At 40.2% G+C, this 16331-nt stretch overlaps 1 protein-coding gene across 1 annotated transcript in view; it reads right to left on the bottom strand.

Annotated features, from left to right (window-relative positions):
• DNAH6 (dynein axonemal heavy chain 6) overlaps nucleotides 1-16331 on the bottom strand; it is a 194617-nt gene that overhangs the window by 161963 nt on the left and 16323 nt on the right. The window contains exons 12-17 of the mRNA XM_032214516.1: nucleotides 14795-14946; nucleotides 7960-8112; nucleotides 6278-6529; nucleotides 4574-4702; nucleotides 2155-2268; nucleotides 1152-1295 (exon numbers count right to left, since the gene is read on the bottom strand). Of these exons, the coding sequence (XP_032070407.1) occupies nucleotides 1152-1295; nucleotides 2155-2268; nucleotides 4574-4702; nucleotides 6278-6529; nucleotides 7960-8112; nucleotides 14795-14946 (944 nt within the window). The remainder of the gene's footprint in view (nucleotides 1-1151; nucleotides 1296-2154; nucleotides 2269-4573; nucleotides 4703-6277; nucleotides 6530-7959; nucleotides 8113-14794; nucleotides 14947-16331) is intronic.

Genomic DNA, 16331 nt, shown 5'->3' with positions numbered 1-16331 from the left:
CAATACAGCTCAATTCATACCATTTTCCTGTTTCAGCGAATAATCGGATTAACCAACAGGCTTACAACATAATAATAAATTATGATGTGTTCCATCCAATCTTAAGAGATCACTAGCCCATAACTTTCCAATATTTTAAATACATATTTAAATATAATAAGATTTTATTTGGATTGCTCTATCTTTTTCTTCTATACCAACATTGATGTCTGTATTATTACAGGCTATGTTTTTTGAATTTCTGTGCTAACATAGTTTGCTAATCATGTGAAACACTATTTATCCTTATTCTTCCAATTTGGTCAATATAAAATGTCCTTTATGCTGGTCCAGAGACGCACCTTTAGTGTATCTGACCCTCCATGGGCCATGAGCTAACAAAAAATCTCTTTATCTCACTCCTCAAATAGAAAATAATAATGCTCTTTACTTATACTTTTCATTCCATCTCCTGCATGATCAACCATGTATTTGTCCATGATGCAGGTGCTATAAAAATAAAATCTCTTCTAATAGGGTACTTTATGTAGGATAGTGGTAAGGGAAGAGTATTTGTTAAAACTGCATAGGCAATCCGTCAACAGGGTAGTTACATGTCCAAAATACCACTGCACTGCATGCAGGAAGTTTTCTGAATGGCTGCAAGTATACTGTCATGGTAGATATTTTGGTTTGTATTGCTGAAAAAGACTAAAATGACTAATCCCTTTGCAGATCTTTAAGTTATGTGATTAATGGAGATCAATAATTTTACAGTTAGATATCAGAATATGCTCTAGATCACATCCTTCTAGCAACTTCACCATGCTGCAATAGAACTCTGTTAACTAGCTATTAAGCTATGAATCTGACCTAAAAGTAAAACTATGGCCAGCAGTTTAACTCAAAATGTATGTAATATTTATTATTTTTTCTACTCATTTCTTGATTTATTCACATTTGATCTTGCTTCACTATTTACTCTGAAAGCTCCTTACTCATCCATGTCTTGTCTCTTTAACTCTGAATGTAACACTGTAAACATGAATATGACATGAATATTCCTGTATAATTTTATTTCCTTTTAGAAACTTTCCTAATTCATTGCCTGTCTCACTTTTTTTCCTTTGAAAGTGTTTCTTTATATTACATTTACAAATGGCCATTTGTACCTTTTCTTTCATTTTCTCCACCTTCTCCTTGAGTTGTGGGACAACATTATTAGGTGGCAAGCCTTTTTCCAGCTGATTCACAAATTTAGCATATTTGGAAACTTGACCATTCAATAATTCTGGATCCAAGCTTTCAAATTTGGACTACAAAAACATGTAAGTAAAAAAGTATGAGTTAGAAACTTTCTTAGTATATGTGTTATAAGAAATTTACTTTAAAATAATCTACAAAAACCAAATCTAATATAGGTATAAGAAAAAAAATAACTTCATTGAAGTCAGTAGAATATTTATTTAAAAATAAACCTGAAAATTAAAATCATTAAATTAGTATGTATTTCTTTTTTGAAAGAAGCTTATCCCATAGAACGATATTTCTTCATGGAAACCTGGCCCTTCCTGGAGTATGAATGTGAGAGGAACCCATTCAGAATAAGAGGGTTTTTTTTAAAATGAACTGTACAGTGGTTGGCCTTTGGTATTCTGCTTTGTTTTCTGTTGTTATTTTATTATTTTGTACTTTGGTCCTAGATATTTGTGATACTTCGTTTTTCATTCTTTTGTTTTCATGTTTCAATACAATTGTAATTTATTCGGAGTTCCTTTAAAAAGTTAGGAAGCCTAAAAAGTTAGGAAACCAAAAAAGGCTACTTGGGGCTGCCCTTAAAAAACCATTAAAAATGTACTTTCTGGCTACTATTAGCTATATATAATTTAGATTTTGCAGGCTGTGCATTAGTTGCTATTTGGTTTCGAAATACAATTTAAAGTGCTGTTTTTATCTTATAAAGGCCTTTATGGCTTGGCATTTGAATATTTTATCTTTTTTTTTTAGTTGTTCTCTTTCAGACCAAATTAACTTAAAAGCCAGGCAACCCAAATTTAAAAAAGATAGTTTACTTTAATTTGGCCCACAACATATTTGTCTCCTTTTAAAATGTTACAGATTGTTAAATCATTACATTTAGATGGATAACATTAAATTCCAATATACTTAATTTACCTCCATCCATTCGTCTTCAAGTACTGTCCATTCAGAAAGAGAGTCCCACAACAGTTGTTTCAACTTCAATTCTGCAGAAACTTCCTCCAAGGTATCAAATTTTGTTACATCCACCTTTCGAGAAACAAGTGAAATAATTGAATTACATTCATTTGAAGCCCATATGTTGCAAAATATGGTACATATTTTTAAAAAATCTACAATACTAAATACTGATAAATTGGAAGAGAAAAGATCAATCCATTTCAAATACTCATATATAAAGCTAATATTTCTATGATTATTTGCTATAAAAAGCATTATTTAACAAACTAAACTATGATCTCTGGCTTGTGTGTTTTTTTTAAAATAAGGCAACATTCTCAGGAGATAAAATTAAATGGTAACTAAGTCCTAGTCAGAAAGCAAAGGAAAGAGAGAAGAATGTGCGACTATAGTAAGGTTTTGTTAGATCCATTGCATATAATATATTGTATTATGCCTCAGAAAAAGAATGTGCAAAAAAACCTGAAGCATAATTTGTTTAGTGCTTAGGAAACAGCTCTACTTGAAATACTGTATAGAAACATTCAGCACTGCCTACATTTTGACAAGGTAAAACTTGAAATGGTTTTCAAGTGGAAATTGAAACAACCTCCTTCTTCACTTGTTTTGCATGCCAAGATCACAGAAGAGGTAACATTTCATTTTACTTCCATGCAGTGGTGGGATTCAGCCAGTTCGCACCTATTCAGGAGAGCCGATTGTTAACTTTCTAAGCAGTTCGGAGAAGCGGTTGTTGGAAAAAATCTTATTTTGTTTTTTTCCATTTTACACGGCTAATCCTGTAAGGAAGGCAGGAAGGAAACATTCTGGTGTTGTTTCTAGCCTAATCTTTATTGCCCTGCTTACAGAAACTGCCTCTCCGGTTAACCCTTATTATATTGTAACAGCTAAGACGAAGCACCCATCGGCATGAGTGACATTGAATTGGCCATGCGCACACGGTCACATGATCACCGAGCCATGCCTACCCAGCTGGTCATTAGGGCAGAGAACCGGTTGTTAAATTATTTGAATCCCACCACTGCTTCCATGACTGAAAACTGCAGTCACTGTTGTAGTAATCTTTCTATTTGTAACTCAAAACAGTGGTAACATTGGTGTTTAAAGCATATATCAACATAAATTTTGGCATTTATCTGCCTTCTTTAACTTGTATTTATTTTTTCATTGCTTTTCCTTTTCTGTAGGCAAGGTTACTTGTAGACAGCTCATACAAACTCTAACTACCAACCTATAAGAACACTAACTTCTGCATTAAAAACAAAGCAGTCATTTAACAAATAAGCTGGCATTTGCAAACAGATTTTCTTGCAACATTGTCAACAGTAGCAGGGACATACGGTAATTGCTTTTGGTGCAATAATAGTTAGACAGGGAAAAGATTGAAAATCAGGAAATTTGTCATGGCCACAATACAACAATGTATTGTAAAACTATTTATTTAATTTATTCAATTTATTTGCCATCCATTTCACAGTTCAGGCTATGAACACTTACAATACTATGTATTGTAAAACAATGTACTGTATTCTAAAAAAAGATATATGATTGATTTCATTATTTCATGACATGGATGATTAAAAAATACTGTGTGCACATGATTGAATTAGTTTAGATGCAATTTAAAACAGATTGGTTAACATGGGACTGTGGTGGTTCCATACACTTCTGTGAATTATAAACAAATATTTAGCCACTACACATTTAGGAACTGCATCCAGTTATCAAAGCTATTCCTGTGTTTTTCTCCTATAGCCTTATTTATTACACATTTATTGTGTGTAAATAATTATTTGTTTGGTTACTTCAATGCTTTCACATGACCCAGAAATGTAAGTGCTGAATAGAATGCAAAAAGAAATGAAAACACTCCTGAATCCCTAATAAAGAAATATTATAATGAGACAGAGAAGGGGGGGAAGGGGGGGAGGGAGAGACAGAGAGGCACCTTGGATAGTACATTATAATTGTATTGTATTCTGTTCAGCACTGTATTATAAGAACCAGTAGGGCTGAATGATACAATCAAAATCAACAAATCATTTACTATTGTTTCAATAGAACCATTCTGAAATATGTAGAATTAGAATAATAGTCTCATTAAATCAACTAAATAAGGGAATTCCTAATAAATTAGGAATTCAAGCACTCTTTCCTAACTCTGATTTTATCGTTATGCCCCTATGAAATTGGTTAGGCTCAAGGCATTCAATATTCTATCACAGAATGGAAATTTAAACCTGGCCCTCCTACTGCAGGCCAGGACTACCATTAATATAGCACACCATCTCATACATCATAGTACTTGTTTCATTTTGCAAATCATAATTTAAACATCCATCTACAAAGCAAAATGGAATCGTGGACAAATTACCTTGAAATTTTTCTGATAGGATTTATACTGGAATGCTCGCTTTTGTATTTCATCAAGAATGGTCTGCAACTCGCTTAGAACTACTTTCACTTTCTCTTGATCAGCATCTGCATCCAAAATCTGAGGATCCTATTAAAAAAAATCAAACATTTTATAATCAGCTATCATTAAGGTTAATATAAAAGTTATACACCAACCATAAAATTAAATTCAATGAGGAGACAGATTCTATTCAGTGTACAGTACAGTGTAAATGCAATTAATTTTCTCTGCTTGATTTAATTCTTGCTACAAAAAGCACCAAATAGCACTGATCAATTTTTCCCTGTTATCAACTGAAAAAAGACTAGGCAAGTATTTGTTTCAATATCTGGTAAAAGAGCAGCTCAGTTGAGCAGGAATACATAATAATTGGATGGTTCTTGACAATTCTATCACCTGCTTACATGGGGAAGGCAGAACTGAGAAGTCTTTTGCTCATGGTCTTGATTTTCCAAGAAGCAGTTAGAGCACTGTTCAGCCTTGAAATTCTATCCAGTTCTATCTATTAAAAGTGGGGCTGTAAAGGTTTTCCTATCACTTTTAATGTGTGCGTGCCATTAAAATAGATTTTTCTGAGTGAAATCAAAGCTTGCCATATTTCTTCATTTAAAAACCCAAACCCATGTGGAATACCTGATTTATGAGGTTCCTTACACTGGAGCCATTAGGTTGCATTGTTTTTCCTGCTTCTTAGTCAAAGACTTTTCATTGCTTTTTTATCCAAGACATTTTTTAAAATATCAGATGCTAACTCTGAGAATTATTGCTGGGGAAGCATAGTTCTACCACATAGTATGGCTTTCTAATTCATCTTGGGTTTAGCTCACCCAACTACTGGAACTAATAAGGGTAAATAATTAGTAAATAATAACAAGAATTATATTGTGAAAAGACCTGCAAATAGAAATAGAACAACTGTGGCAAGAGAGTATTTCGATTTCGATTTTATTGTATTTCTATGCCGCCCTTTTCCCAGAGGGACTCAGGGCGGCTCACAACCAAATCGGGGGGGGGGGGGGGGAGAGCGGGTACAAACAGAAAAAAAGAAAGACAACAAACAACATAACACCACAATTTTAAAAACAATCAACAGCCACATCATTCGAGCGGGGACAGGAACTCATCAGCCCCAGGCCTGTCGGAACAGCCAGGTTTTTAAGGCTTTGTGGAAAGCCTGGAGGGTGGTGAGGGTCCGAATCTCCACGGGGAGCTCGTTCCAGAGGGCCGGAGCAGCCACAGAGAAGGCCCTCCTCTGGGTGGTAGCCAATCGGCATTGGCCAGTGGATGGAATTCGGAGGAGGCCTAATCTGTGGGATCTAATCGGTCTGTTGGAGGTAATTGGCAGCAGGCGGTCTCTCAAGTACCAATAGTAGTATTCCTTCCTTGGCTGCAACCTCAAAGCAACTGGAGGACTACTTGAACATTGAACATCATTACTGACAAAATCACCACCAGTCAAATGTAAAAGGCAGCTTTACTTGGAATAGCTTTCATCCTGCAGCAATACCTTTAACACTATAAAATATGAACATCTGCTTATCTGATGTCCATGAGAAGTACTTGATAGGTGGATAAAAATGCCAAATTCAGTTTAAACATCTGGATGACTGTGACAAACTATAATTCAGTAATGTAGAAATGCAAAAATAATTAGTTTAATACCTGTGCTAGAAGTCTAACTTCTTTAACTTCTTCATTCAGATCATGAACATCTTCATCTAGAAGCTGGCAGAATTTAATAATGCTGGCATCTCTTTCACCCACAGATTTATCAATTGCATTACGAACAGCAACAATTGAGGGCTTCAAACTGGAGAACAAAGCAAAATCTTCAGGAGGCGTGGGTATGACATACTGTTCAATAAGCTGATACATCTGAGAAACCACTTTTGATTCATCATCAAGGATTTCAATCTGAGGGAAGATAAAAACAAATTATTTTTCCATTTTGTTCGCAAATACTCTGATAGGTTATCTTAAAACGCTCAGCAAATCTTAATTGCTGTCAAATGCCATTTTAAATACAGGGCAGAACCTGATTTTAAAATTGCACAAAGAGATCAACGTTACCTACTACCTACATAAAGATCAAGCTCAAATGCATTCATTCTTGCCAGAGTGCACTAGGCCTCCCGGGGGCTTCCACAACTTGAGCCACTCTCTGCTCTGTTTAATAACCTGCACATCCGTTTAATGACTGCATCAGGGAGAGTGGGGATCATTAAGTGAGGTCATCTCCCCTAATGGCTATCACCACTTGTGACCATAATGGGAAGGCTCCATTGTAGTGATAAATCAAGGACTACTTGTACAACTGAGACTCATCAGTACACTTACCACAAACTGGGAGATCACTCCCCATAATTTCATATACATACTGTTATGTATTGTAGATACGTATAATTGAAGGTTTTACCCTGGTTATCTGCTGGAGTAGGAAAATATTCTCTCCTGATTGGCTGTTGGCTGATTAGTTCCTATAAAAGGAGCTAGGTCAGCCAGGATATTTTTAAGTTGCCTCACAGGCAGTATTGAATAAAGAGCTGTTAGAAGTTACTCTGGCCTCACCTCCATTCTTCGCCCAGAATTTAATACATACTATATAATATGAAGAACATTTGTTGTGTTACACATGCCACTGCCTCTGGGTCATGGGGGGGAACAGAGATTCCTTCCCTCACTGGCTCCCAGGATGAGACAAAAGAGTGGAAGAGAATTGGATTTCTTGGGGTCATAAATATAGTCACAGTTTTACTTAACAACCACATCACCTAACGATTGAGTTACCAATTGTGATTGCAAAACAAGTGCTATCTCTCTTAGCTAGACTGGGTACAAATTCCACTGATTTTGCTGTATTTCTCCACTAGTGCATCTCCTCCAGCATCCTGCTGTCCTCCCTCCAAACATTTTCTACTTCACTTAGTGCCAACATAGCCAGTGGCAAGGGATTGTGAAAGATGTTGGAAACATCTGGTGAGCACTAACTAGGCACTGCAGATGTGAAGGAAAATTACTCTTTGACAGGCCACACAACCAGTTGTGATACATAGGTTTCATGCCCTATTTATTTCAGCTAGAATATACAGCAAGAGTAGATTTAGATATGCACATTACATTGTAGCTATTTCCCAGGAAAGCAAATGTAGGAGAATACAATTATTATCTGGATCAAAAGGATCTATTTGATTTCTTATGAGAAACTGAATAGCATATATGGATTTAATGAACTGTAGCTAAAAGAGGTCCAAGTATCTAAAAGCAAGCAAAACACATCTGGCAATGGCAACAAAATGAAACTTGTTAACTCATGCTACTTAATTAAAACAGTATAGTGAACTTACCCTATCTTGTATTTCATCAAGGAATGTCAAAGTAACCACATATTCAGTAGTTGTACTTGGCAGAAACTCAAGTTTAAATTTAGCATCATTTGCCTCAACGAGAATGGTATTCACTTTTTTCTTTGCAATTACAGGAAGCATGTCATTAATAACCTAAATGCAAAAGAAAGTATTAAAAGCATTAGTAAAATTATAAAAGGAAAAGTTACATTTAATTAGGAATTTACTTAACATGAAAGTATTCTTTAGTCAAGACTAGGTAGTTTATAACAAGTACATGTCATGTCACGATTAAACGGAAATAGGTGATTTTGGGCCAGTCACTCTCTTAACGCTCAACCCATCTCAAAACATTGTTATGGGTAAAATAGGAGAAAGAAGATGTATTGGATAGATTCACTACCTTAAGGTGTTTGTAAAAATAATAAAAGTAAGATAAATAAACAAAATAAATAAAATTTCAGCTCATAATGGATTAAATTGACAACAGAATTCTGGAAAACGTCTTCTAATTATTGGAAATAGAAGTCAATACCTACCACACCCCAAGGGGCATCCCTGATTTCCCAAATGCTGTTTTAAAATTATTACAATTGACTAAAATTGTGTTTTGATTTCAAAATTTTGTAAGATCTCACATGAGAAAGACTGTTGGCTTACCTGAATGGTCATTCTCTGGGAGAGTCCAAGCATGGGTTAACACAGTCTATTTGCCCTTGGACTGAGTGAATTTTTCTTTGACCAAGCCTCCCTTTGCCTCATTGAGATCAGTTTAAAAACGAAGAAGTACTGTTGCGGGACGCCCGTCCCATAGTCAATTGAAAATTAAGAGTCTTGAACACCTCAGAAGACCCCAGGTGGGTTTGGACTCTCCCGCAGCGTCCAAAGAATGACCATTCAGGCAAGCCAACAGTCTTTCTCCTGTGCGCTGCTTGGAGAGTCCAAGCATGGGACATTCCCAAGCTATTGTGTCCCAGAGTAGGAAGTGTCCAAATTATCCGGAGCCTTGGTAACTTTTTCCAAAACCCTTCTTCCAAAGGAAGCTTCGGATGAGGAAAAGGTGTCAATTTTATAATTTCTGATGAATGCTGTGGGAGAAGCCCACGTAGCCGCTCTACAAATGTCAATGATGAACGCTTGGGTCGGCCACGCTGCTGAAGTGACAGCACTCCTCGTTGAGTGTGCCATCACGTGTTCATAGGCCATCTTGATGCAGGCTCGCAACCAACGCCCAATGGTGGAAGATGATGCCTTGCAGCCCAGTGACCCAGGATTAAATGATACAAAGAATGATTTGGAGCATCTAAAGTCCTTAGTCCTCTTAACATAAATGCGGACAGCATGTCTCACATCCAACTTATGCCAAGTACGTTCCTTGGGATGCGTAGGTCTAGGACAAAAGTTGGGAAGAATCACTTCCTGGGTTCTGTGAAAGTGAGTGTTGACCTTAGGGATGAATGTGGGGTCAAGTCTCAAGATGACTATATCAGAATGTATCATACATAGCTCTTCCCTGACGGAAAGAGACACTAGCTCTGAAACCCTTTGAGCAGATGTAATCACCACTAGAGTCAGATGATGAAGACTCGCCGTCCAAATTGGCTCGAAGGGCACGGTCATCAAGGCTCGTAGAACAAACGGCAAATTCCAAGAAGGATAACGGTGAACGTCCTGAGGAGAGATATTCACCGCACCCTTCAGGAAACTCTTGACCTGGGGGTGTTGACTCAGAGGACGGGAGGAACCCCTAGTGAGGATGGTGGACAGGGCAGCAACCTGGCGATGGAAAGTGATGGGTGCCAGGCTTCTGTCCAATCCTTCCTGAAGGAAGTCTAGTAGTTGTGGAATTGAAGCAGAAATGTCTCCTATACCACGTCCCTTGCACCAGGCTGAAAAGGCGACATACGTCACTTCATATATTCTTGTAGTAGAAGGTCTTCTGAATGCTTGAATAGTCTTGATGACCTTGTCTAAAAGATTTTGTTTCCTCAGGAGTTCCTCCTCAAGTGCCAGATGGCAAATTGGAGCCACTGGGGATCTGGATGGCAGACGGCCCCCTGGCTAAGGGAGATTTGCTCCTGAGGAATCCTCCATGGTCTCTGAATGGAGAGGCTGACAAGGTCCACGTACCAGGACCTCCTGGGCCAATGTGGTGCCACAAGGAGGATCTCCGCTTCCTCCGCTAGCAGTTTGGCTACTACTTGCGAAATAAGTGGGAGAGGGGGATATGTGTAGAGCAGTCCTGAGGACCACTTGCACCTCAGCGCATCCGTCCCCTCCACCTGGGGCGAGTGGTAACAGGAAAAGAATCTTGGCAGGTCTGTGTTGGCATGAGTAGCGAATAGGTCTATTTGCGGTTGGCCGAATCTCCGAACTATCTGTTGGAAGAGGTCTGGGTGCAGATGCCACTTGGAATTGGCGATTGTCTGCCAGCTCAGCCAGTCTGCCTTCACGTTGCTTGCCCGGATATGTGGTCCGCTCTGATGGATGCTAGGTGGCGTTCCGCCCACCTGCCCAGAGACTCCGCCTCTGTCATGAGTCTCCTGGAGTGGGTGCCGCCTTGCCGGTTTATGTGGGCCTTTGTTGCTATGTTGTCTGTTAGTAACAGTACATGGCGGCCCACAATCTGTGATGAAAACCATCATAGGGCAAGCTGGGCAGCTCTCAGCTCCAGCCAGTTTATGCTGTGAGCTGTCTCCCTCTGAGTCCATCTGCCCTGAGTCAGCTGATCCTGACAATGTGCCCCCCATCCATAGAGGCTGGCATCTGTGGTCACCATAATTCTTTCGGGCTCCTTGAACTGGCACCACTTTTCTACTGCTACTGTTCGCCACCAAGTGAGGGAGCAAATCACCTTCTGTGGCGGACAGACACGTCTCAGAGCGTTGCTGTCTTTGGACCTCTGCATTGGCAGGAGGAACCACTGTAATTCCCTGGCATGAAGATGCACCCAGGGAACTACCTTTAGGCAGGAGATCATGATGTCGAGAAGCTGTGAAAGTTTGATGATCGGCACTGACCTGCACTGCCAGCACTGATGTACTCTGCTCCGGCAGTTGCGCAGCCGGTCTGGGGAAAGGAACACCTGGCAAGAAACTGAGTCTATGATGGTGCCGAGGTGCTGGATCCATGTGGTCGGCTCGAGATGGCTCTTCTTCCGGTTCACCTAGAAGCCATGTTGTTGTAAGGTTCGTATGGTCACCCGAATGTCTCATTGGGCCTGGTTGTGGCTTGAGGATTGAATGATGAGGTCATCTAGGTAACATTCCAGATGAATCGGACGGGACCGGAGGTAGGCTGCCACAGCTGCAAGCAGCTTTGTGAAGGTCCTGGGTGCAGATGAGAGGCCGAAGGAGAGAGCCCTATACTGGTAATGCCTTCCGTCGTAGTGGAACCGCAGGAACCTCCTGTGCGCTGCATGAATGGGAACGTGCAGGTAAGCTTCTTTTAAGTCTTTGGAGGTGAGCAGGTCTCCTTGTCTTATGCAATCCAGGATGGAGTGGAGGGATTGCATCTTGAATCGCTTGTGGGCCAGATGCTGATTCAGGCGCTTCAGATCCAAGATGGTCCTCCACCCGCCTGAGCTTTTTGGGACCAGGAAAATAATGGAATAAAATCCCTGCTTTTCCTGATCCTTTGGCACGGGTTCTATGGCCCTTATTTGGAGAAGGTGGTGAATCTCCACCTGCATGAGGAATCTCTTTAGGGGATTCTTGGGAGTTGGACAATGAATGAATGTCTGTTGGGGAAAACACAGTAATTCTAAGACTAGACTCCTCCTGATTGTGTTGAGAACCCATGAGTCTATGGTGATTTCCTCCCTCTTGTCGGCATAAAGTTGCAACCAACCCCCTTTGGGAGGGACGCGGTGATGGTCACTTGCCGTGTCAGAATTGGTGGGAGTTGGAACCAGCACAAAATGGCTTCCAAAGGAATGCTGTTGTTGCCTACCCCGTGCTCCGAAGGAGTTCCTATCTTGATCCCTATTACCTGCCTGAGAGTAGGATCTATGGTAGGAAGAGGAGGTGGACGCCTGAGCGGACTCCTGCGTTCGAAAGGACTGCTTTCTAAATGAACCAGAGTTTTTCCTCATTTTTCTTCAGAGTGGCCGGAAGGACCTTATGTTTGTCCTTCATCTCAATCACAAATTTGTCCAGAGCATCTCCAAAAAGCTGCCCCCCTTTGAAAGGAGAAGCAAGTTTCCACTTCGCCTTCATGTCTGCCTGCCAGTGGCAGAGCCACAGCAGGGGGCGCAAGGTTACATTGGATGCCAATGCCCGAGATGCGAACTTTACTGCATTCAGAGCGGCGTCAGCCAAATACTCCACAGCGGTAATAATTTTACTGAGATCGTGATGCCACCGAGATCCCTCAGAGGGAGGTTTGGATCTCAGTTGTCTCAGCCAGAGGAGGGGTGCCCTGGTGAAAAACGAGGCAGAGGTGAATGGCCACCTGATGCATCTTATGGCATGCCTTCTCGGATCTTTTGTCTTCCGCCTTGAGACTTTTCAGTAGGTCCACCGGCAGGTTCGAATTGGAAGTCAAAGAGACCACCGGGGCATCCACCTCAGGTAACTTCAAAATATACTCCACCTTAATCTCTACACAATACAAGGATTTATCCCCACTGCTAGGGTTGGTCAAGGTACCGGGCTGTGCCCATTGTCTTTGGACAACGTCCATAAATAATTCTGGAACTGGTATCAGCTCCTGAGTAGGAGCATTCTCCTTGAACAGACCTTCTTTGGGGTCCTTAGAGGAGGAGGATGGTATGGTCGTACTCTTAGGAGTTGAACCTAGCTTGGTGGATGCTTTGGCCTTGTGTAGGATGGCCTTAAACAGGGATAGCTTGAACAACCCAGTGAAGGCGGGCTTATCGGGAGGAAGATCCTCATCCTCAGATAATTCAAATTCCTCGGCCTCCTCCTCCCCCCAGACCGATTCCTCTGTGGCAACCGAGGTGCCAGGAGTGGCTGGGGCATGGTCCCTGACCTGAACTGGAGGTGGTCTTGATTTAGATGTACCCGCCATGTGGGCATCTTTCTGCCTGATCCCCTCAGCTATGCCCTGGGAGATGGCCTGAGCAATTACTTCCTTCATCTCTGCGGACAGGCCTGGGCCTTTGTCTTCCCTGGGTCAAGCCCTTGACGGAGTAATCCGGCCCCTGTTCCCACCCGAGCCAGTTCCCTCCTCCGCTGGGAGGATGCCCTGAAAGGGTTCCAGCTCCTCTCTGAGAGATGAACTGTGTGATTCAGGGTAGCCCCAGGAGGCATCAGGGGAAGACTCCCGCGATTCCTCCCCAATTAATGAGGAAGACCTGTTCCCTGAGGTGAACCAGGTTTTCTCTTCTCCATCTGGCCAGAGGGTGGACATGGCAATGAATCCATCTGCTATGGGGATTTGCTCTGCCTTTGGGCCTGCTGGAGTTTGTGCTCCACAGGCTTATGCTTCCGGGTTCCCTCCCTAGTTTATCCTTATTCCCTGAGGGTCCCGGGGAGGCCTTCCTGATGGTGCCCTTTCCTCCCTTCCCCCCTTTGGGTGGAGGATCTAGCCTACTGCATTGGGAGGAGGACCCTGCCTGCACATCCTGCGCCTCCGAACCTCCATCTGTCATGATGATCTGCAGAAGCCTTGATGGTGTAGATGCCTGAGGCATAGGTGTTAATGAAGCAGTAGACAGGCACAAGGCACGAGCCAGCCGGCTGCGGAACGCCCGCAGATTAATGTCGGAGAGGAGGGACGCCTGTTGGAGCTTCCAAGCGCTCTGGGCGGCGCTATTGACAACAGCAGCTGGGGAAAAAATGGACAGGAAGCCTCCCGCCGCCCCCTGTCCAGCTGCTGGACAAGCAACTCCCTTGTTCTCACGCTGCATGCGACCAGCAGCTCACCAGCAGCAGCCCTCTCAGCAATTCAAAAATGATAGCAGTTTTTTCCTTGAGTTTTGTTTACCTATATCTATCTAAGACAGTTCTATACAAAAATAAAAAAGGTTGAGAAAATTCTCTATGCACAATTTGGAGAGTCCAATCTATCTGATCTAGAACCGAGGAGCTCCTCAACATTAGTCCTAATGGGCGGACTGAGTTTTTAAACTGATCTCAATGGGGCAAAGGGAGGCGTGGTAAAAAAAAAATTCACTTAGTCCTAGGGCAGATAGACTGTGTTAACCCGTACTTGACTCTCCAAGCAGCGCATAGGAGAATATAGAACATTTTTTCAGGATTTGGTTCAAGAATACAAAAATGTCATGAAATTGCAGCAATGTATGAAATCTGGTAAAATTTCAGTTATTCTGGAGGGAGGAAGGTACCATATGAGATTGCATAATAGGACTGACTTTGCCCCATAGCATTTTCTTTCCAAGCTTTTCTATAGAGTTCAGTGCACAATTTCGAGATAGTTACTCTGTCTTAATCCAACCTTAACTCAAGATTATTGTAGAGATTAAATGGACATTTCTATTAGTTTCCAAAAAAAATATGGGCTATAAATGCAATCAATCAATCAATTATATATACATATATACATATATACATATATACATATATACATATATACATATACATATACATATACATATACATATACATATACATATACATATACATATACATATACATATACATATACATATACATATACATATATATATATATATATATATATATATATATATATATATAATCTTTGATGTTACATTATCTCTCTCACACACAATTTTCCTGGAAAATCCCCTTAATATGCAGAAACTTTCTTGCTTTCATATTGGCCCCATTTTATTTCTAATCTGGTATGGAAGCATTAAAATGGAAATTAAAGGGCAATGTGGATTTACCTCCAAACAGCGCTTTGGTGATGGAATTAGTTTGTCTTTCAACCTTTTAGCATCTATGAGGAACAAACCTAATGGTCTCTTTTGTTTTATTGCCAACGCTTCTTTGTGTTGTCTGTGATATTTCTCCAGTTGTTCAGCAAAAAATTTAACATCTGTTTATTTTAAACAGAAGGATACAGTTAGTCATTTACAGATGGCTTGAGGGGGGAAATTATATTGTATTTCCTCATGGGAAAGAATATAAATACATTTCCCTCTTTTTATTTAGAAAAAAAGTTTTTTTTTAATGATGAAGAGAGATTATTCAAAATGGGTTATCTTCTCCTGTCTGGTCTATAGAGAGTTTTTACAGAAATAAACAAATGTTTATTTTGTATGAAAGCAGCCACTTCCATTCCAGAATGTTATGAAACCTAGACACAAACAACCTCAATTCAGCAATACAATTTCAGAGAAGTGGTAGGTTTTTAGGCCACTCATTTGCTTAACAATAGCAAGGGATCTGTTCCATTCCATTCCATTCAGTGTTTCTCTGATAAAAAATACCAAAAGCTTTTAACTATTTAAAAAATGGTTGCTATAAAAAATGGTATTGCAGATTTCATGAGATTAACACACCTATTAGAACTGTGAAAAGCTTTGGATTGAAAGGTGCAATAGAACTTCAGAGAGCAAGCATGCTCATAGCATAAAAAGATAACTATACTAGGGGTAAGAAATCAGGGAAGGTAAACTACAAAAAGGATGTTGTGTCACTGCAATGGGTATTTCATATTTTTATCATGAAGTTTATATTAGTCACCTATATGCAGCAACATTTTGCAATTCTTTAAAGTAGCTGTGACTTTTTCTGGAATTGTTTTTTCCAGTTCTAGTGTGATCCTGGAAAAAGGCTTGTTTGCAGACTGATGCTTCAAGTGGACTTTCAAGCATCATTTTACCTTTTAAATTCAACTACTACTAGTGAATTAAAGAATCAGAAAGAATCCAGGATTATCTACACTACACACCAACCACCAACACCAACCATTCTATAATATAATATTGCAGTCTTCCTCTGTTTTTATTCAAATTCAGTTCAAAAAGGAAACCTAAAGTTGACTCCCAGTAGAGAGAATTTTGGATTTCATAGACAAATAATAAATCTAACTTTGCTCTGAATTTCAGACAATAATGACCCAAACAATAGTGAAGCAGATTATTAAACTGTCACATGTACATGTTTTAGAAAAAAAATCTCTTTTGATACTTAGTGGACATTCAGCTTAAAAGATACTCCTTGCCCCATTAGGCCATTAAAAGAATTTATTCCTCTCTCTCTCTCTCTCTCTCTCTCTCTCTCTCTCTCTCTGTGTGTGTTTGCACATGCACACACACACACACACACACACACACACACACACACGGTTTATCTACAATCCTTTAATACTTATGTTGTCTGGAAAATAGTTTCGATTTAGTGATTAAGGCACCAGACTAGTAACCAAAAAATTGTGAGAAAGTGACTGGGTCAGTTCCTTTCTCTCAGGCCATTCAG

This window comes from Thamnophis elegans, chromosome 3 (genome assembly GCF_009769535.1).
Source record: "Thamnophis elegans isolate rThaEle1 chromosome 3, rThaEle1.pri, whole genome shotgun sequence".
Taxonomy (NCBI): domain Eukaryota; kingdom Metazoa; phylum Chordata; class Lepidosauria; order Squamata; family Colubridae; genus Thamnophis; species Thamnophis elegans.
Note: the sequence above shows the minus strand (reverse complement) of the source record. Positions and strands in the feature narration are given on the sequence as shown.